At 40.2% G+C, this 23,568-nt stretch overlaps 1 protein-coding gene across 1 annotated transcript in view; it reads right to left on the reverse strand.

Annotated features, from left to right (window-relative positions):
- SLC2A12 (solute carrier family 2 member 12) overlaps nt 1-23,568 on the reverse strand; it is a 79,184-nt gene that overhangs the window by 20,608 nt on the left and 35,008 nt on the right. Inside the window, 1 exon segment of the mRNA XM_049901517.1 lies at nt 10,766-10,888. Within this exon segment, the coding sequence (XP_049757474.1) occupies nt 10,766-10,888 (123 nt within the window).

The raw sequence follows: 23,568 nt of genomic DNA on the forward strand, positions 1-23,568 counted from the left end.
CACACATTGTTTTATGACATTGGTTAACAACCCCACGACATGTCAACACTCTCCCTTCTCAACCCTGGGTTCCCTATTACCAGCTTTCCTGTTCCCTCCTGCCTTCCAGTCCCTGCCCCAAGGCTGGTGTGCCCTGCTAGTCTTGTTTTATTCCATGGGCCTACTCAATCTTTGGCTGAAGGGTGAACCTCAGGAGTGGCCTCATTACTAAGCTGAAAGGGTGTCCAGGAGCCATACTCTCAGGGTTTCTCCAGTCTCTGTCAGGCCAGCAAGTCTGTTTGGGGGGGGTGTTAGAATTTTGTTCTACATTTTTGCCCACCTCTGTCTGGGACCCTCTATTGTGATCCCTGTTAGAGTGGTCAGTGTGGTAGCCGGGCACCAACTCGTTGTACTGGACTTAGTCTGGTGGAGGCTGTGGTAGGTGTGGTCCCTTAGTCCTTTGGACTAACCTTTCCCTCGTATCTTTAGTTTTTTTCATTCTTCCTTGCTCCCAAAGGGGTGAGACCAGTGGAGTATCCTAGATGGCCACTCACAGGCTTTTAAGACCCCGGATTCTACTCACCCAAGTAGAATGTAGAACGTATTTCTTTATAAGCTATGCATTACCAATTGAGCTAGATAATCCCCGAGATCATGGTCCCCACAGCCCTCAGCCCAGCAATTCAGTCCCTCAGGGAGTTCAGATGTGTCTATGGAGCTACCATGACCTTGCCTTGTACAGGTGGTGTTGGCTTCCTCAGTATTGTGTACTATCTTACCCTTCACCAAAGTTTCCATTCATCTATTGTCTATAAAGTGTTTTTCCATCCCCATCCCTCCCCTCCCTTGTAAACATCAAAGATTGTTTCTTTTTGTATGTAAACCTTTTCATGAGTATTTATAGAAGTGGTCTCATACAATGTTTGCCCTTCTGTGATTGACTTATTTCACTCAGCATAATGCCCTCCAGATTCATCCATGTTATGAGATGCTTCACAGATTCGTCATTGTTCTTTATCGTTGAGTAATACTCCATTGTGTGTATGTACCACAGTTAATTTATCCATCTGTTGATGGGCATCTAGGTTGTTTCCATCATCTTGCTATTGAGAACAATGCTGCAATGAACATGCGTGTGCATATGTCTATCTGTGTGAGAACTCTTATTTCTCTAGGATATATTCCTAGGAGTTGGATTGCTAGATCATATGGTATTTCTATTTCTAGCTTTCTAAGGAACAACCATATCATTTTCCAAAATGGTTGTATCACTATACATTCCCACCAGCAGTGCAGAAGAATTCCGATCTCCCTGCAGCCTCTCCAACATTTGTTATTTACTATTTTCTTGATTCATACCAGTAATGCTGGGGTGAGATGCTATCTCATTGTGGTTTTGATTTGCATTTCTCTAATGGCTAGAGATTGTGAGCACTTCCTCATGTGTCTGCTGGCTGCTCAAACATCTTCTTTGGTGAAGTGTCTGTTCATTTCCTTTGCCCATTTTTAAATTGAATTATTTGTCTTATGTTGTAGCTGTTGGATTTTTTTTGTAGATTTTAGAGATTAGACCTTTGTCTGATTTGTAATAGCCAAAATTTTTTCCCCAGTCTATAGATTCTCTTTTTACTCTTTCGGTGAAGTCTTTTGATGAGCGTAAGTGTTTAATTTTTAGAAGATCCCAGTTGTCTAGCTTATCTTCTGGAGCTGTGTATTGTTGGTTGTGGTTTGTATCCTGTTAATGTCATGTATTAGGCCCTCTAGAGTTGATGCTATTTTTTCTTCTATGAACTTCATGGTTTCTGGCTTGATATTTAGGTCTTTGATCCATTTTTAGTTTTTGTTTATGGTGTGAGGTATGGGTCCTGTTTCCTTTTTTTGAAGACGGACACCAAGTTTTGCCAGTACCATTTATTAAAAAGACTGTCTTTTCCCTATTTGATGGACTTAGGGCCCTTGTCAAAGATCAGGTGACCGTAGGTGGTTGGATTTACATCTGGGTTCTAAATTCTGTTCCATTGGTCAATGTATCTGTCATTGTATCAGTACCAGACTGTTTTGACTACCACAGCTGTATAGTAGGTTCTGAGGTCAGGTAGTGTGAGTCCTCCTACTTATTCTTTTTCTTCAATACTGCTTTACCTATCCAGGGCTTCTTCCCTTTCCATATAAAGTTAGTGATAATTTTTTTCATCTCTTTAAAGAATGTTGTTGGTATTTGAGTAGGGGTTGCATTCTATTTGTAAATTGCTTTGGGTAGAATTGTCATTTTCACAATGTTGAGTCTACCTATCCATAAGCATGGTATGTTTTTCCATTTATGTAGATGTCTTTTGATTTCTTACAGTAGTGTTTTGTAGTTTTCTTTGTATAGGTCTTTTACATCCCTGGTTATATTTATTCCCAAGTATTTTATTTTTTTAGGAGCTATTATAAATGGTGTTGTCTTCCTGATTTCCCTTTCATCGTTTTCTTTATTGGTGTGTGGGAATCCACCTGATTTTTGTACGTTTATCTTGTATCCTGCTATTCTGCTGAATCTTTCTATTAGTTCCAGTAGTTTTCTCATGAAATCTTTTGGGTTTTCTATGTATAGTATCATATCAACTGCAGATAGGGAGAGTTTAACTTCTTCATTACCAATTTGGATGCCCTTTATTTCTGTTTCTTGCCTTATTGCTCTAGCTGGGACTTTTAACACAGTGTTAAACAGGAGTGGTGATAAAGGAGATCCTTGTCTTGTTCCTGTTCTCAAGGGGAATGTTTTCAGTCTCTCTCCATTAAGAATGATGTTAACCATTGGTTTTGCATAGATGCCCTTTATTACGTTGAGAAATTTTACTTCTATACCTATTTTATTGAGAGTTTTTGTCAGGAATGTGTGTTGGACTTTGTCGAGTGACTTTTCTGCATCGATTGAGATGATCATGTGATTCTTTTCTTTCTTTTTATTTATGTCGTGGATTATGTTGATTGATTTTCTAATGTTGAACCATTCCTGCATACCTGGTATGAATCCTACTTGGTTGTGGTTTATTATTTTTTTGTCATGATGCTGAATCCTATTTGCTAGAATTTTGTTGAGAATTTTTGCATCTATATTCATGAGAGATATTGGTCTGTAATTTTCTTTTTTTGTGGTGTCTTTGCCTGGTTTTAATATCAGGGTTATGCTGGCTTCACAGAATGAATTCAGAAGTACTGCTTCCTTTTCTATGTTCTGAAATAGCTTGAGTAGTACTGGTATAAGCTTATCTCTGAATGTTTGGTAGAATTCTCCAGTAAAGCTATCTGGGCCAGGGCTTTTTTTGGTTGGGAGTTTTTTTTTTTTTTTTTTTTTTTTTTTTACTACCTTTTCAATCTCCTCTCGTTATGGGTTTGTTCAGATTTTCAGCATCGTTTTGTGTTAGTATGGGTAGGTAGTGTGTTTCTAAAAATTTGTCCATTTCCTCTAGGTTTTCAAATTTGTTGGAATATAGTTTTTCATAGTACTTTGTTATGATCCTTTTTATTTCTGTTGGGTCTAATGTCCCCCATTTCATTGCTTATTTGAGTTATTTTTGTCTTCTGTTTTTCTCTTGTCAGTTTGGCCAGTGATTTGTCAATTTTGTTGATCCTTTCAAAGAACCAACTTTTGGATCTGTTGATTTCTATTGTTTTTCTATTCTCTATTTCATTTATTTCGGCTCTGGTCTTTATTATTTCCTTTCCTCTGGTGGATGTGGACTTCTTTTGCTGTTCTCTTCCTATTTGTTCAAGTTGTGTAGCTAATGGTTTGATTTTGTCCTTTTCATCTTTTTTGATGTGTGCATCTATCGCTATAAATTGACCTCCGAGCACTGCCCCAAAGGTTTTGGTATGATATGTTTTCATTCTCATTTGATTCTAGGAATTTTTTTATTCCATCTATGATTTCTTCTATTACCCAGTGTTTTTAAGCAGGGTGTTATTTGATTTCCATGTACTTGTTTTTTTTTTTTTTTTTTTTTCCCTTACTTTTCCTGTTGTTAATTTCTACTTTGATGGCATTGTGGTCAGATAAGATACTTTGTATTGTCTCAATGTTTTGGGTTTTGTTGAGGGTTGCTCTCTGGCCTAAGATGTGGTCTATTCTGGAGAACATTCCATGTGCATTGGAAAAGAATGTGTACTTTGCAGCTGTTGGGTAGAGTGTTCTATAAATGTCTGTGAGGTCAAGTTGGCTGATTGTGCTCTTTTGCTCTTCTGTATCTTTGTTGAGTTTCTTTCTAGATCTTCTGTCCTTTATGGACAGTGGTGTGTTGAAGTCTCCTATTATTACTGTGGAACTGTCAATTTCTCTTTTCAGGTGCTGTTAGAGTTTGTTTTATGTATTTTGGAGCCCTGTCATTGGGTGCATAGATGTTTATTATGGCAAGTCTTCATGATGGATTGTTCCTTTAATCACTATTTAGTGTCTTTTATGGTGGATTTTGTTTTAAAGTCTATTTTATCTGAGATTAGTATTGCCACTCCTGCTCTTTTTTGGTAGTTATTTGCTTGATATACTTTTTCCATCCTATAATCTTTAATAAATTTACATCTTTGTTTCTAAGGTGTGTCTGTTGTAGACGGCATATTGATGAATCCTTTTTTTTTTTTTTTTTTTAATCCATTCAGTCACTCTGTATCTCTTTATGGGTGCATTTAGGCCATTTACATTCAGTGTAATTATTGATAGGTGTGAGCTTATTGCTGTCATTTTGTAATGCCTTTTTCTGTGGTGCTAACATTTTCTTTATTCCTCTCCTGTGCTGAGTTCCTTTTGTTTGTGGATTTCTTTCTTTTTTGTAGATTTTGTTTTTTTTCAAGGCTTTAGGTTTTTCTTCTTTATTTTGATGAGTAGGTTTATTAACTCTCTTTGTGGTTACCTTGAAATTTACCATTATCTTGTGAGGTTTGAACCAGGCTATTATTACTTCATATCACCTTGCCTTCCTCTCTGTTAGAAAGTTCTATACCTACACTGTTTATTCCCTCTTTTATTGTTCTGATGTTGTTGTCATTTACAGATTAACCTCTCTGGTTCCCTGTTGCAATTATTTTGGTTTTGGATAGTCCTTGAGAGTTTATTTCCTAGGTTGGTATCTGGCTGGTATAATCGTGCATCCTAGATTCAGGCTGTGGTCTGATGTTTTTTGTTCTCAGACCAAAGGACTCCTTTTAATAATTCTTCAAGTTTGGTTTGGTTTTTACATATTCCGTTAATTTCTGTTTATCTGGAAATGTCCTAATTTCACCATCATATCTGAACGAAAGTTTTGCAGGATATTATTATTTGTGGTTGGCAATGTTTTTTCTTCCAAAGTTTTATATATGTCATCCCATTGCCCTCTTGCCTGCATGGTTTCTGCCAAATAATCAGAGTTTAGTCATTGTTTTGCCTCTGTGACTTTTTTGTTTTTCTCAAGCTGCTTGCAGGATTTTTTCTTTGTCTTTGGTTTTAGCGAGTGTGATTGGTGTTTTTCTTTTGGGGGTTTATCCTATATGCAGTTTGTTGAGCTTCTTGGATGGTCAGCTTTTCATCATTCATGATATTAGGGAAGTTTTCTGTTGGCAATTCTTTAATGATCCTCTCTGTGTTTTTCATTTTCTCCCCCTGTTCTGGAAATCTGATCACTTGCAAAGTTTTGCTTTTGATTGTATCCCACATAATTCTCAGGGTTTGTTTGCTTTTCTTTGTTCTTTTTTCTGATTTTTCCCCAAACAGAGTTGTATCCAAGTGTTTGTCTTCAATTTCACTGATCCTGTCTTCCATCATTTCAAACCTTCTTCTCAGCCCTTCTTTGACACTGTCCATTTCTGAAATCTTGCTGTTTATCTTTTGGATTTCTAACTGTTGTTTTTGTATGATTTCTAGTTGTGCATTTATTTTGGCATTTTGTTTCTGTATTATTTTCCTGAATTATTCCTTTTTTTTTTTTTTTGGTCTTTATTTTCCTTGAAATTTTCTGCCTTTTCCATAAATTTGTCTATTTTTGTCTGCTTTTTGCTTTAACTCTTGGGTAGTTCTGAATATTAAAGATTTGAATTCCCTAACAGGTAGTTCTAGTACCTTTTCTTCTACTGGAAAGTCATTTGATATTTTATTTTCCGTGCCTACTGGAACCATCCTGCCCTGTTTTTTTTTATTTTTTTATTTTTTTAATGTTTTGATATTGTCTGCTGTCTTTGGAACACTCTTTAGTTATTTTCTTAGTTTCTTAATTGTAAATTTGTTTGTCTCATCCTGGTTTTTTATGTCTCAGCAGGTGGGCTGTGTGTTCTTTGTTGTTTGCTTGTCTGTAGTTGCAATACTTTTCACCTCTTTGTCCAATGGGCAGGGCCAGTCACTCAGCTATGGTGCAGCAGCACAGGTCTAGCTGAAGGGGAAGGGCCGGGATGCATTGTTTGGGGCATGTACTAGGGCCAACATGGAAGACCAGGAATCAGTGCAGGGCAGGTTCCAGTAGGCTGTGTCTATGCTGCTCAGAGGCATGATGTTCAGTGCACAGTGTAAGTAGGCAGGAAAGAAGGGGGATGGTAGAATGGGTATGGGAAAGAGGAGAGAGAAACAGGAGCCAAACACACACACACACACACAGTGCAAAGGGAGCTTGTCGTTGGAGTGGAGAGATAAGAACCTGAGAAATGGAGAAAGGCAAAAATGAAAAGAAAAAATAACTAGATAAAAATATGGAAAAGAGAAAAAAAAAAAGGGAAGAAGAAAAGAAAGGCTTCTAGGGGTCCCACCAATGTGGCCATGAAGACCGGGAAAGTCTCCCAGGTTGCATGCACAGTATTGCTTGGCTAGAGGGGGTATATATGTCACATAGCACCAGGTATTCAGGAGATAAGAAAAGAAGGTAAATATAGACAGAAGAGAACTGAGAAATGAAGAAAGACAGAGCAGGAAAAAGACAGAAGGAAAAAGAAATGCCCCCAGGGATCTCATCTACACAGCTGTGCAGGTTTGGGGAGTGTCCCCTAGGCCGTGCAGTACAGCCTAGCTAGAAGGGGTTCCCAAGTGTGAAAAAGAGAAAGAAAACAAAGAAACAAAACAAAACAGAACAAAGCAAAACAAAACAAGCAAAAAAAAAAAAAAAGCCCCAGGGATCCCACCAGCACGGTGTCACGGGCCAGGGGAGTGGATCCTCAGTCAAGCAGGGCTTCACAGCCTTTCAAGAAGAAGCAAAGATGGCATACAGAGCCAGGTGTTTGAGAGAAAGGAGGAGGAAGTGGTGGGAGGCACAGAAGAGATGGAAAGAAGCAACCCCGGCTCAGCCTCCCAGCCAGTGTGGACTGGGCAAATCCAAGTGGCCTGGGGCAGAAGCAGTTGCCTCCTGGCTAAGAGACTGTAGCTGGTGGGAAGCAGAGGAGGCCAAAGCGGGAGGGGAAAAAGGGTGCGGGTTAGGAAAGCATATATCGCTCATTACCAGGTGCTCTGTCTCTTGCTGGGAACTTCATGAGCTCCCTGTCCATGGATCTGCAATGTGGGTGGGGGGAATTCAAGAGTAATGGATGCTACACTTCCCAGCCCGCTGAGCCACCACAGCCAGCCAGGAAGCTCAGATGTAGAGCAGCAGCAAGAGGATAGGGGGTAGGAAAGTGTGTATCACTGGTTACTGGGTGCTCTGTCTCCTGCTGGGAGCTCTGTGAAGCTGCTTTCCCGAGCTTCCTGTCAGCCGATCTCTGACAGGAGTCCAAGATGGTGAATCCCTACTGCGTTAGTTGATAAGAAACCTTGGCACGTATCTCTCCTCCGTCTCGGTCCTCTGTCAGTTTCTTACTCCATTCGGTGTTTGGCTAAGTTCTTCATCTCTTCATTTGACACTTTGGTTTCCGGCAATGACATTTGTCTCTGTTTTACTTGGTTTTTCAGGTCTTTGCTCTGGAGGGACAGAGTGGTACTTCTGTCTATGGTGCCATGTTGGCCCGAAGTCCAGTTCATCATTTTTTAAGAGCTCTATTTGTAATGTTTCTTCTTGGGTTCAGAGAAAAGAGTGATAATGATTCCACTGAAAGCTATCAACTTGCTAAGATGCATCAGCAAGAAGCAGGATTCCCAAGCTTTCAGTGGATTTCACCTACCAGCCTAGTTTTTCCTTTGAGCATTTCTAGTCAAAGGTACGGTCCCTTTGTAGTCACTGATTGAAGGTAAGGCCCATTTACTGGTGAGGGAGAGCCCCCAAAGCACTGGTGTCCACCATTGAAATTGTGTCACCCCCCCTGGCTGAACAGCAGAAAAGTTGAGTGTTGCAGGGAGTAGTGAGAAAAAAGCTGACTCTTTTTGAATGTAAGCTCAGGCCAACCACAGATTTAAGAGTTGCAAACAGCCTTTTAGTTAGCAGCTGCAGCCACAAATCATGGTTGGCCTGTTCTAGAAAACTTAACTGAGGAAGTTGTATACTGAGGCAGCTTTAGTAAGTGCAGAGAAGGATCTAAGCATATTACCCACTTGTCTATCAGTTGGTTGTGCTGCAGTGGGGAGAAGTGGAAAAAAAGAACAGCACTGCAGTTCTTTTGGCAATTTTAATTAAACCCCCACCCCTCTGTGCTTTCCTTTGCTGCTGGCACAGGGTTTTGCCTAAGTGATTGTTTAATAAAGATATTGTAGAATTGGTTCTGCTTCCCTCTCAGGGACATAAAACTAGAATACAGGAACCTGAACAAACCAAGAAGGTCATCTCATCAAACCAGTTCCCCAATTCTGTTTGAAAATTTTCAGTAACAAGGAGCTCACCACTTCACAAAAACTGTGAAGTTAAATCTACCTTACTTAGAGTCCAAATCTACCTTTCAGTAAATTCTGTTGGAGGTCCTGCTTTGTCCTTTGGCATTACACACTTCAAGTCATCTCCTCCTCCCTGTTTGCTTCGTGACATCCATTCAAATATTTGAATGTATCTCCATCCTTTCCCTGAATCAAACATCCTGAACTGTTCCAAACGTTCTTCACAGATCATAGGTGACATGCCCTCCTCAACCAAGTCACTCTCCTTTGGTGGACACACTGTAATTTTTAAGCACTCTCTTTACAATATTTAATCATCCTCTTAAATTATTCCTGAGCACAATACTGCAGCTGTGTCATGACCACTGCAGAGTAAGTTTGTCTAAAGAGAGCACTCTTGATCTCTAAAATTACATTAAGAGTTTTGGCATTCAAGGGCTTGTTGCCAAGTAGAACCCTTACATCTTTTAGATATCTCTATCCTGTACTTGAGAAATTGATTTTTTTTTTTCCAAATAAGTACAGAATTTCAAACTCATTTCAATTAAATGTCATCTAAAGGTTTTCAGATCATTCCAGGATGTTGACTGAGAACTTCCAAGTCTTCATTGCTCATCTAATATATTAACTGTCCTTCCCAGGGATGATTTGCTGTTTTCATCCCTCATCATCTCTCTGTCTCTGTCTCAAAGAGCAGATAAGGTATGTGTGTACATATGTGTGTACATGCGTGTGAAGGTGAAGGGCACATATCTAAGTATGTGATGACGGTAGGAAAGGTACAGTCAGTGCTCATGAGATAATGACCAGCACTTTTATTTCTTTTAGTCTTGGGCTATCTTTAAAAAATGAAGGACATACGCATTGCAAATATTTATATAAAATCCCAAACCATGCTTAAATAGCAATTCCAAAAGTTAGTTTTCAAAAGTAGATGTGTAAAAAAAAAACCATATGTATAAATATATATATGAGCCCTGGTGGTGCAGCAGTTAAGAACTTGGCTGCTAACCAAAAGGTCAGCAGTTCAAATCCGCTAGCTCCTCCTTGGAAATCCTATGGGGCAGTTCTATTCTGTCCTGTAGGATTGCTATGAGTTGGAATTGACTCAATGACAACGGGTTTGGTTTTTAACATACATAGAAAAATATATGAAAGAACATATATATTTAAAAAAAGAAAAGGAACCCCAATTCATTGGTCAGTTTTGGAGAATGCTGGGGGGCCATCTCATTATTTGGAAAGGTGGCAAATAAAGAGAAAGTGTCAGTTATTTGCCTTTTTTATATGCTCCATATTTGAGGGTAGCCAAATAGTTCATGAGGAGAAACTCTCCTTAGAGAAATATTTTAGATAATACGTATTCCAGGTGGAGGGATACATCACCATCGGCTGTGCAGAAGTTTGCAAGCCAACAAAATCCAAATCTCTTCAGCCCTCTAGATGTAAATACCAATTTACAGGAAACACAAAGGACAGGGGGACATGTGACATGAATGCAATCAGTCAATTCCAGACTGAGGAAAACTCTATGAAACAAATGACCCAGTTTCTTTAACAATAACAAAAAAAGAAATGGCAATTAAACTTACAAATTATAGGAGACTGGTCAACCAATTGTAAATTATGTATTTGGATCCTGATTCAAACAAACAAACTAAAAAACAAGGATAAGACAATTGGGGGACTATCAGCACAGAGTGGATGTTTCACATTAAGGAATTATTCATATTTCTAGATGTGTGTGATAATGATATTGTGGCTATATTTTGTAAATGTCTTTTAGAGATCCATGCTGAAATTTACAGACAAAATAACATTATGTCTGGGATATGACTCGAAATAATTTGGGGAGTAAAGTAGATGGGGCTATAAATTGATTATGATTGATAACCATTTAAGTTGGGTGGCAGGGATATCAGGTTTGTTGCCATTGTCTTTACTTTTTAATACATTTGAAAATACCCATATTAATATCTTTTTTAAGTGGATGCATTTCCCTAATATTTGCTGTCAGGAAACAAAATACATTAGAGGAAAGTAACGATTTCTTACCAGTTACAGTCAAAAAGGTCAGAGAGATGAGGAGGTTGATGCCCCAGTTCATGCTAGAAGTTAAAGCCATGGCTCGTCCTCTAATCCCACCAGGAAAAATCTCGCTGAGCACCAGCCAGGGCACTAAAAGAAGGGGAAAAGTGGGCAGGGACAGTATAATTAACAAAAACCCATTGACATTGTACTGTGCAAGCCCGCCATCACTGTCTTGGTCCTGCATGGATTTGTGGTTGGACGGCTGCAGCATTTCCTACCTGGGCAGGATGGAGGAGCGATATGCTTTCTCCTCACCTCCAGCTGGGTGAGAAAGAATTTAGGAGAAGCACCGGGAGAGCTTGACAAAGGTCCCAGGGACTTGGGTGGGACGAAAGATGCTAGTAACTGATGCTGACCTGAAAACCAAAAATGGGAGGCGCAGCTGGCGCTACCTGCCTGGCAGCAACAAGACAGCTAGCTTTGGACATCTGCCAAGCGAACAGCATTAGTGCCAGATCCCAGCCACACCTGCTATGAGACTGTGCCCTTTCCTGTATTTTCCTTTCCCTCTGACCTTGAAGAAGTCCAAAATCACAGCTAAGTGGCTAGGAAATAGAGTTAGGAGGGTGATGGGAAGCCCACTGATCTCCCTTCTCCTTCTTGGCTTCCTGGCCTAGGGCAATGACAAGCTAGGTGGAGAAGAAGCTCTAAATTAGATAGTGCTCAAAGATTTGATTATTATACCAGATGAAACATTTTAATTTCTGAAATGAGACTCTTCTTGGCACTAAAATAAATCAGAGGACTTTTTATTATCTAAGAGTGACAGGGAATGTTATGGGACCTGCCTGACGGGGTTAGAAAGGGCAGTTGAGGAGCAAATTAACTTGTCTTCTGTTCACAACCTATCAAACCCAGTTTCCTTAATGAAATAGCTCTGAGTCATTACTATGGGCTGAACACTTTTTTTTTTTAATTTTACTTTGGATGAAGGCTTACAGAGCAAATTAGTTTCTCATTAAACAATTAATACACATACTGTTTGTGGCATTGGTAGCCAACCCACAACATGTCAACACTCTCCCCTTCTCGACCTTGGATTCCTCATTACCAGCTTTCCTGTCCCCTCCTGCCCTCTCGGCCTTGCTCCTGGGCTGATGTGCCCATTTAGTCTCATTTTGTTTTATGGCCCTGTCTAATCTTTGGCTGAAAGGTGAACACTTAGGAGTGACTTTAGTACTGAGTTTCAGGGGTGTCCAGGGGCCATACTGTCAGGGTTTCTCCAGAGGGCTGAGCACTTTATAAACATTATCTCACTTGATGCTCACAAAAACCCTACAGGGTAGGAATGATTACAATCCCTCTTTGACAGAAGAGGAAACTGAGGCTGAGAAGAGTTAATAACTTGCTAAGGTCACAGAGCTTGTAAGTGGCTTGCTAAGGTCACAGAGTTTGTGAGCGGCAGAGGTGGTATTGAGCCCTTGGCAGCCAGACTTTGGAATGCATGCTTTTTAATTACTGTGCTCTCTTGGTAGCAGCTCAATAAACATTTGTTAATGAATAAATACAAGTGGATTGTAAGCACTTTTGATTCTGAGGAAAGAAGTTCTGGGAAGCTGCCCCAGCCCTGGCTCACTGCTGGCTAATTCCCCTTGTTTTGGAAAGTCTGCGTTTATACACTGACCAGCCCCTGTGGGGCACAAATGGTTAAAGTGCTTGGCTGCTAACCAAAAGGCTGGCAGTTCAAGTCTACCCAGAGGCAGCTCAGAAGAAAGGCCTGGCAATCTACTTCTGAAAAATCAGCCACTGAAAACCCTATGGTGCACAGTTCTACTCTGACACACATGGGGTTCCTAGGAGTTGGAGTTGACTTGAAGGCAACAGATACACATACCGACGAGCCCCATAATCCTAGCCCAGAGGAGGAAAAAGCAAGAAGTCAGGGAGAGGTCCCACTGCCAGCAGCCACTTCAGCCATCTGCGCCAGAATTGAGCTGTGCCTATACGTTAACAATTTGTCTCTCTTGATAAGATCACATTCTGTAGAGAAAACATCTCTTTGTAGTGAATTTGATGTTTTAAAATAAGACTAATAAGTTGAATCACAGAGGATGGAATTTTTTTTCCTGGTATCTTCTCCAAATGAATTTACATAGGTTACATTTAGGGCATGAAAGATGATTGTAACAAAAGCAACATAATCATTATTATTTTAAATAATAGGGGGTTTAAAAGTAAAATTCCATATCACCTCTCCACTTACCCCTGTCCCAGAAGACCTTGACTAGGTTCTGGCAGATTATATCCCTGGTGGAAGCACTTTGCTCTCATAATGAGACCAGTACAAATCAGGTAATGTTGTCTGAGCTTTGCAAGATTGGGGATCTGGCTCTGAGCGGAATGATTTCTTTGTAATTCTAATGAGGCCTTGGGAGTGAAGACTTGCCCTTGGACCAATACAAAATAAAATCATACAAATTCCATTTTTTAACCTAAGTCATCTGTGCACAAATCAATCTTCCTATTGCCCTCATGCCACTGGTTGGAGTGGAGCTAAGGGGTTCCTTATCACCTTTTGCTCTAGTGGCCCTGAGGAGAGGTCAGGGAGAGAGGGCACCCTCCCATTTTCTTTTAATGGAAAAGGTCATGCAAGTTTTCTTGCTCCACTTTCACCCCCACCTCATCACCTCTCGACCGTCTTCTTTCCCTCTCCACCTTTGATCATGATGGTCTCTTGGGGTTATCTGGTGGGGTTTTGGGAGAGTCACTGTTGGGCTCATCAGAGTCGAGTTGACCTCAGATGAGAATGACCTGACTCTACTGTTGTAGAATGTGGTGGATCTGGCCAATAAGAAGATGGGACAGTTGTGCAAAGCACTAGTTATATGTGCTCAGTCTGAACTGTCAGGAGCTTTCAGAGAAGAATCTAAGATCCACACTGAAAGTCTGTCCTAAATTCCACACAGCAGCTTTTTTTTTTTTTTTTTAGCTAAGCCAGGTCCTTGGGCAGTTTAACCAGTCAATAAGTAATGAAATAAATATTGTAAAAGAGATTTCCATCAGCACCTGTTCTGATAGGAACTTTATGGCTGGCAAACCCTGTACCTGACATTTCCAATAAAAATTTGTCATTGCAGAATGCTTATACTTCCTTTTTTTTTTTTTTTAATCTAATAAAAAGAATTCAGGAATTGAAACCTTGGTTTATTTACTATTAACAACTGGGCATGGGCATTTCAACAATTGATAAATGTTTTGAAAAAGATGGCTGGACCTCCTAATATAGAGTCTGTCAAGCCCATAAAAAGAAGAATATTATTTTAGCAATGATTTCAAAACCATAACGTCACAGATTTTCAGAGAGAGAGTGAAATAAAAATCTGAAAGTGGTGCTTGCAGCTGGATGGAACTTACTGCAGTAAGTCTTTCCATGGAAGACTTAGGGACAAGAGAGTGCACGATTCTTACAGGCCTCAGTGTTCTCTGGAGAGATGTTATGAATGCCCAGAGTGGAAAGAACAGCAGAGTTCTGTTCCAGTTCATAATTAAAGACCACCATATGAGGATTTAATATGTTGATGCTTATAATAACAGTTGGAAGTTTTCTTAAAAGCACTGATGTTTCTCCTATTAAAAACCCGTTGCCCGGATGAATGGTTAAATAAATTGTGGTATATTCACACAATGGAATACTACGCATCGATAAAGAACAGCGACGAATCTGTGAAACATTTCATAACATGGAGGAACCTGGAAGGCATTATGCTGAGTGAAATTAGAGGCAAAAGGACAAATATTGTATAAGACCACTATTATAAGATCTTGAGAAATAGTATAAACTGAGAAGAACACATACTTTTGTGGTTATGAGGGGGGGGAGGGATGGAGGGTGGGAGAGGGTTTTTTACTGATTAATTAGTAGGTAAGAGCTGCTTTAGGTGAAGGGAAGGACAATACTCAATACATGGAAGGTCAGCTCAATTGGACTGGACCAAAAGCAAAGAAGTTTCTGGGATAAAATGAATGCTTCAAAGGTCAGCGGAGCAAGGGCGGGGGTTGGGGGACCATGGTTTCAGTGGACTTCTAAGTCAATTGGCAAAATAATTCTATTATGAAAACATTCTGCATCCCACTTTGAAATGTGGCATCTGGGGTCTTAAATGCTAACAAGCGGCCATCTAAGATGCATCAATTGGTCTCAACCCACCTGGATCAAAGGAGAATGAAGAACACCAAGGTCACACGACAACTAAGAGCCCAAGAGACAGAAAGGGCCACATGAACTAGAGACCTACATCATCCTGAGACCAAAAGAACTAGTTGGTGCCTGGCCACAACCGATGACTGCCCTGACAGGGAGCACAACAGAGAACCCCTGAGGGAGCAGGAGATCAGTGGGATGCAGACCCCAAATTCTCACAAAAAAGACCACACTTAATGGTCTGACTGAGACTAGAGGAATCCCAGCGGTCATGGTCCCCAAACCTTCTGTTGGCACAGAACAGGAACCATCCCCGAAGACAACTCATCAGACATGAAAGGGACTGGACAGTGGGTAGGAGAGAGATGCTGATGAAGAGTGAGCTATTTATATCAGGTGACACTTGAGACTGTGTTGGCATCTCCTGTCTGGAGGGGGGATGGGAGGATAGAGAGAGTTGGAAGCTGGCAAAATTGTCAAGAAAGGAGAGCCTGGAAGGGCAGACTCATTAGGGGGAGAGGAAGTGGGAGTACGGAGTAAGGTGTATATAAACTTATACGTGACACTCTGACTTGATTTGTAAATGTTCACTTGAAGCTCAATAAAAGTTAATTAAAAAAAAAAAACAAAAACCTGTTGCCACAACTTGTCCAAGGCAAGGTAATGGAAGCTCCACGGACACATCCAAACTCCCTGAGGGACTGAATTGCTGGGCTGAAGGCTGTGGGGGCCATGGTCTCGGGGAACATCTAGCTCAATTGGCTTAAGATAGTTTATAAAGAAAATGCTCTTCACTCTACTTTGGTGAGTAGCACCTGGGGACTTAAAAGTCTGTGAGTGGCCATCTAAGATACTCCACTGGTTTCACCCCTTCGGAACCAAGGGAGAATAAAGAAAACTAAAGACAAGAGGGAAAAATTAATCCAAAGGACTAATGGAACACAACTACCACAGCTTCCACCAGATTGAGCCCAGTACAGCTAGATGGTGCCCGGCTACCACCACTGACTGCTCTGACAGGGATCACAATAGAGGGTCCCGGACAGAGCTGGAGAAAAATGTGGAACAAAATTCTAACTCACAAACAAAAAAAAGACCAGACTTTCTGTCCTGACAGAGATTGGAAAAAACCCTGAAGAGTATGGCCCCCGACAAGCTTTTAGCTCAGTAATGAAGTCACTCCTGAGGTTCACCCTTCAGCCAAGGGAACAAAACAAGACTAAAGGGGCACACCAGCCCTGGGGCAAGGACTGGAAGGCAGGAGAGAACAGGAAAGCTGGTAATAGGAAACCCAAAGTCGAGAAGGGAGAGTGTTGACATGTCATGGGATTGTTAACCAGTGTCATAAAACAATAGCTGTACTGTTTAATAAAAAAACTAGTTTGTTCTGTAAACCTTCATCTAAAGTACAATTAAAAAAAAAAGGACAAAAAAATTTAAATAAAGTTGATGCTTTGTGGGGGGAGGAAACGTTGACCTTGACTCTGACTCATAGCGATCCTCTAAGATAGGGTAGAACTGCACCATAGTTTTCACAAGGAGTGGCTGGTGGATTCAAACTGCCAACCTTTTGGTTAGCAGCGGAGTTCTTAACCACTGTGCCATTAGATGGCATGATGTCTCCCCAAGTAAAATCAAGATATTGCCACATGTGAGGGCTCCCTTTCACTGGCCAGTAGAAGTGGTCATTCTCCCTGGGTAGCACTGCCCCATCACAAGGGAGAAAGGCATCCCATTTATCCCTTAACCCCATGATAGGCCAACTAGGACTGCTCTGTCCTATTTGCTTGCGAGGAATCCACAGAATACATATTGACAAAACAGAGACATTCTGAACTCTTCAGGAACACAGCCACTGAAGTTTAGTAAGCCCTGAAAAAATTTTCCTTGACTCTTATTACAGTTTCAAGTCCATTCAACTCCAGCACTACCTCAGCAATTTGTGCCCTATAAATGTCATAGTGCGCCCATGTTGTTAAGTCCTGCAACAACTGAAGACATTTTAAACTTCCTGGGAGTAACTGTCCATAGATATCGGAACTTGTAGCTCACCTGGTATCAAATTACCAGGCCTGCCCATCAGAACCTGCTGATCCAGGCGAAGTCTGCAGACAGAGTGTTTATGGCTGCACGGAGTGTCATAAAAAGACTATGAATAATAAATATGGTGAAGTTTCTCTGTGTCCAGTTGATGAGATGGACTTGGCTTAATGGGGTCACTCAAATTGAAATGACTTAGCCCTGGATAGAGATAGATAGATAGCTGCTGTTGAGTAGACTCTGACTCATGGTGACCTTATGTACAACAGAACAAAACATCACCTGGCCCTGCATCATTTCCACAATTGCCAGGATCTCTAAGTCCACCATTGGAGTTACTGTGCCAGTCCATCTCACCGAGGGTCTTCCTCACCCTCACTGGCCCTCTACTTTACTAAAACACAGTGTCTTCCTCCAGCAACTGATTCCTCCTGATGATGTGTCCAAAGCAAGTGAGCTGGACAATGTTCTGTGGTGATCCAGAAGGTTTTCATTGGCTAGTTTTTGGAAGTAGATCTCCAGGTCTTTCTTCCTAGTTTTTCTTAGTCTGGAAGCTCTGCTGAAACCTGTCCACCAGCCCTCTTGATATTTGAAATACCAGTAGCATAGTTTCTAGCATCATAGCAACATGCAAACCACCACAGTATGACAAACAGATAGGTGGTGGGACTTAGCCCTACCATGTGTAAGTTGTCATGCTTATCTCCTCCCTCCTATGTATTTCTGACCACTGCCACAGTTTGCCCACAGAAGGTGTCATTCAACCACTGTGCTCTCAGATTTAAGCTCTGCACACTTTCCATTTGGCTTGAGCTCTTCCTGAACCACCTGGCATACTAGGCCAGTGTTTGAAAGACTCATGGAGGTCTTGGAACCCTTACCAGAGAACGCCTAGCAACGCTGGAGAAAGTTCTACACTCAGACTGCAGAATTGATTTGACAGAGAGGCCAAATCCTACAGCTTTTATTGCCTTTGCAAGCAGTATGCGGCATACCTAGCTCTCTGACTGCAAAAGGGATACTCAAAATGTGAAATCAAGAGGGAATATGCCCATTTCCTTCCAACCAGATGTTTAAATTCTGGCATCGTAAGTTCCCTAAGTGGAAAAACTATCTTCTTTAAAAAATGTACTCCACTATAGGCCACCGTCTCCAGCATCAGCAAAGTTGTGGTAGCTTTAATTTTTTTTCTTTTTATGTTCCCACTTCTCTCAGTCTCCTTGAGTTGTGCCCACTCAGGCCTCCTCTTGGAAAATAAATACTTTATTCAAGAAGAGTGTCCTGGATTACTTAAATTACAAACCATGATAAACAATGAAATACAGCCTCAACATTCCCCAGTGCTTTTGTCCTAATGGTCTCTAGTCAAAACCAGCTGAAATGACTTAAAAATATATATATTTTAGGGAAAGCTGGACTAAATGGAATAATCCTCAATAAACCCATTTGCGATCAGGTACCAATTAGGAATAAGAATTCCGTAACAGTCTCCAAAATTTCTTGCTTATATAGCATTTAAAATAATTTGAGAAACTAATTACTTTCTTTAATTTTTAAGTTGACATCTAACATTTTTTCATCATAGATGTAAATAATAGCAAAGGATACAACTTCTATTGTGTTACAAACCCTAATACTTTAAAATAGAACAGTTATATTACTCTTTTAAATGTTTCCAGTGGAATCTAAATATTATAACTATTTGATACCAGCACCATTCATTTTTAAATTATAGCAACACGGTATTCAAAATAGGTCAAAACTATAGAAATATATTATGAATTTTTAGATAAGTGAAAATTAATATTGGAAGTATCTGTCTTAATGAGATGGATAGGAAGTTTATTCTTTACTATGTATCTGTGAGTGAATGTCACTTATTTCTAGAATAACATGATACATGTCTACCTTTTTAGAAAGACGAAATTTACTGTTCTCAAGAATAATGAAAACAGATGGGGAGTTGAAGAAATTTTACGATCGCAGTGTCACTCAATCCTTTGAATCCAACAGTTATTTGTAATGATGGAGCCCTGGTGGCAAAGTGGTTAAGAGCTCAGTCTGCTAACCAAAAGGTCAACAGTTTGAATCCACTAGGTGCTTCTTGGAAACCCTATGGGGCAAATTATTTTCCCAGTTAAGAGTTTATACACAAATTGTTTAATGGCATTGGTTGCAGTCCCTGCAATGTGTCAGCACTCTTCCCATTACCACCCTGAGTTCCCCATTTCCATTGCTCCAGTTTTCCTGCCTTCTCATTTTTGCTTTTGGGCATATGTTGCCTTTTGGGTCTCATGTAGATGACTGTTCTAAAGAACACTTTCCTCACGTGTGTTATTGCTTATTTATAAAAACTCCCAGTGCCATTGAGTTGACTCCAACTCACAGTGACCCTCTAGGATCTTCTGTCTTTTATTTGGCAGAAAGGCAACTTCCAGGAATGGCTTTAGTTCCAAATTAGAAGGGTGTCTAAGGGCTATAGTCTCGGGGGTTTCTACAGTCTCAGACCAGTAAATCCGGTCTTTTTTTTTTTTTTTTCTGAATTTGTATGTTGTTCAACGTCTTTTCCCCCACTCTAACTGGGAACTTCTATTGTGATCCTAGTCAGAGCTGTTGGTAGTGGTAGTTGGGTACCATCTAGTCCTTCAGGTCTCAAGCTGGTAGAGGCTGTGGCTCCTGTAGTCCATTACTCCTTTGGACAAATGTTTACTTGAGATTTTGGTTTTCTTCACTCTCCTTTGCTCCAGACAGAAAAAGACCAATAGTTCTATCTTAGTTGGCCACTCCAAAGCTTTTACGACCCTAGACGCTACTCATCAAAGTAGGATGTAGAACATTTTCTTTATAAACTATGTTATGCCAATTGACCTAGCTGTCCTCCGGGACTATGGTCCATAGCCCTCAGTAGCTCAGTTCCTCAAGGTGTTTGGTTATGTCTAGGTTGTTTCCATGACTGTGCTCACTGTATGCTCTCTTATATACATGAATATACATGCAGCACATACAAAACTGCATTATTTTAATAAATACCACCAGAAAACCTAATTCACTATTTCAGCCATATAGAAATGAACTTTAATTTAATTCATTGGTCAGAAAGAAGGGGTATTCATGTTAAAATTAGTGATGACTGGAACCTAGGATTTAAAAGAGGAAAGAAAAAGCTTTGAAAGGCTTTGAGGTAGACACACCACAAACCCATTGTGTAGATATTATTGTATAATGGCTACCTTTGATAATAAAACTCTCCTGTTCAAAAAGAACCATTTATGCAATATACCTTTTCTCTAAAGGTGTGTAATTATCCCATAAAAACCATTTGCTGTCAAGTTGATTCGATTCATGGCAACCCCATATTTTGCACAGTAAAACTGTACTCCTAGGGTTTTCAAGACTGTGACCTTATAATATCAGACAGCCATATTTTTCTTCCAAGGCTTCCCTGAGTGGGTTCAAACTGGTAACCTATTGGCTAGTAGTTGAGTGCTTAACTGTGCCACCCAGGATTCCATAATTATCCCATTGTTGTTGTTAGGTGCTGTCTAGTCACTTTCAACTCATAGCAACCTTAACTGACAGAGCAGAACTGCTCTATGGTGTTTTCTTGGATGCAACCTTTACGGAAGTAGATCACCAGGTCTTTCTCTTGTGGAGTTCTTGGGTGGCCTTGAACTACAAACCTTTGCACCACTACAGCTCCATTATAATTATCCCATAGAATGGTGGAAATGGAAGGCGAGCACTTGGAAAGGCTTTAACTGTTGGTTCTGGGTGGTGCAAATGGTTAACACCCTCGGCTGCTACCTGAAAGGTTGGAAGTTTGAGTTCACCCAGAGGTGCCTTGGAAGAAAGGCCTGGTAATTTACTTCCAAAAAATCAGCCACTGAAAATACTATGGTGTACAGTTCTACTCTGACACACAAGGGGTCACCAGGAGTCAGAGTCGACTGGATGACAACTGGTTTTGGTTATTGTGTTATTTTTAATGTTAGGGGCCTGGAGCCTAAAAAGGAAATATGAAGAATATCATAATCTCTTTTGATACACTTGACGTACTTCTGGTATACAAACCTCTGCGTCTTATAGCGAAGTAGCTAAGTAAACTTCCAAATTAGGACCTACTGTTCCACATCCCTGGAATTGTCATAATCTTTAGCTGAAAATGTTACATGAACAGTTTATTTTCAAATAGCTAGTGTTATTTGGGTATAATACCTAAATTTAAGTGTTATGGCAGATTATTCTCCTGCTTCTGATTAATGCCCTTCCTTTAAAAGGCTGGCTAATGTCCTTAAAACAAACCTAACAAAAAACTAGGTTTTTTTAAAAAAAATTCTTGTTTCTTATTTAAAGTAGAAAAGGGGACTTTTTAGGTTATGTACATTGGGAGACATTTCTCCATGAGTCTCCGGCATTTCTGCACATCTTGCTAGCAGAGGCACTGAGTCAGTGGCATCACTAGGACTGGTGTCACCCAGTGTGGTAACTCATGGTGTCTCCCCAGCCCCATGGATCTCCTCCCATACCAGACCATACAGAATCCTTAGTAATGTTTTCTGTGCTAACGTTACTCATAAATCGTAATTTCCATATATCACGCCTTCTTTTCCTTTTATTACTACTTTGTTCTCAAAAAAATTGTTGATATAGGTTAACAAATGCTAATTACCACAATGTTGTAGTTAAAACACCAGAAAATTCGACAAAATCAGCGACTATAAAAACGTCAACAGCAACAAAAACAACACTGCATGCTCGTAGTGTGCTTGTAGCGTGCATGCAGGCGAACCTGCATGATTTGAAGCCTCATTGTAATTGGGTGATAATGACAGCTCTGACTGGAAGGCATTGGACGGTTCAAAAATTAAATTAGCATAGAGTTTTAACTTCGTATGTATATTGATACATGTAAGCTGGGCTTACACAAAATGTTTTTGTTATAGCTAACTACAGGGATATTTTTATAAAAAATAATACATTTCTGCTGAAACATTGCACGAAAATTTTAAAGACAGTCATTTTGGTGTCACTTCCTCTGATAGTGTCACCCGGTGTGGTCCTCACCCCTGGCACCCCTAGTGACACTACTGCACTGACTGCCTTTGTTCTAGATGATCTTTCCAAGGGTGTTTTATAGCAAACAGCCTAGGAAGATAGAGATAGTGTCTCCCCCTGAGGAAGAGATCAGGTGGTTTACTGTCCATTATAAAAGATGCAGTTTCCCTAAGCTTGGGGGTTCTTCTCCAGTAAAACAAACCACTGTGTGTGTAGGCGTCATTTAGCCCACTTCACATTGCCCTGTGGAGATTGGAGCCTGGGAACTGACGCAAAGGCTGATATTCTGGCTATTACTATCTCTGTGAGTAATACACTCTCCTTTGTCTCTAACGAAGGAATTTTGTGTCTTTTGCTAGCATCCATGAAACTTCAACAGGCTAACTCATGAGCTTGCAAGTGGGATAAAATCTTAGCCTATTTACATTTCTTGACAGTTCACTTGTGGCCATGACACGATTTTTCTGCACATATCCTTTATTATTACTATTGTTAACTTTAATTGCACATTCATATTTAAGGGATTTAGTGTGGTTCTTAAGCCTGAGATTATCCACTGAAATATTTCTAGAAACCCTAATGCTAATCAGGTAAGAAAAAACAACCTCCTCCTACTCCAAATTCCAGGTTCAGATTATCACATATTTCTCTTAGAAAACCATAAAGGAATTGCTTCAAATCCTTTTTTTTTTTTCTTTGTAAAGAATCAAGTTTAAATACATTCAGTTATTAAACCAAGGTAGGAACAATTATCCCACTGTGTGACTAATGTCATTCTTTTTCTAAGGGAAGGGACTGGGTTTAATATTTGGAGAAAAAATGGAATAACTTCAGAATGAACATTTTGTCTACTACCCTAAAATTCTTAATGGCCTTAATTTTAGTAAATTTTAAACATGAACCTTCTTTAGTCTCCAAATATTGGAGATAACCCTGAATCCTCAATTGAGCGTCTTTATTCAGATAAAATTTTCAGCCATATGTGCACAGGTTTCCTCACAACCCACATTCATTTCTCATTCCCTAAACATTGACTCAGATTCATACCAGAGAAGACCAGGATATATCAAACCCAGAAGCTGAGGGAGTTATAGAAACATTTTTTTGATTCATCCAACAAATATTTATTGAGCCCCTATCGTGGATTAAGTCCTATGTTAGGCTTCAGGGAAAGCAACAATGAACAGGACAGAGTTCATGTGTGCACAGAGCATATAGGCTAAACTAGGTGTATCATCTTAGGAGAGAGGACATGTGGGTGCATCTCAGCCTAAACCACACCTTTCACCTTGACCTACACTAGAACAAAGCTTTGTGACTTTCTGTAAAACCTGTCCGGTTTCCTGGGAAGCCGTTTTGATTGTAGGTGATCCAGGGTTGAACTAGACTCCCCAAAGCCAAAAATCTATTTTCTTTTGTCTTGGCCCACTGGAGTGGTGTTTAAACCCCCAAAAACCAAACCTGTTGCCATCAAGTTGATTCCGACTCATAGCAAACCCATAGAGCAGAGTAGAACTTCCCCTGCAGAGTT

Source organism: Elephas maximus, chromosome 1, assembly GCF_024166365.1.
Source record: "Elephas maximus indicus isolate mEleMax1 chromosome 1, mEleMax1 primary haplotype, whole genome shotgun sequence".
NCBI lineage: Eukaryota > Metazoa > Chordata > Mammalia > Proboscidea > Elephantidae > Elephas > Elephas maximus.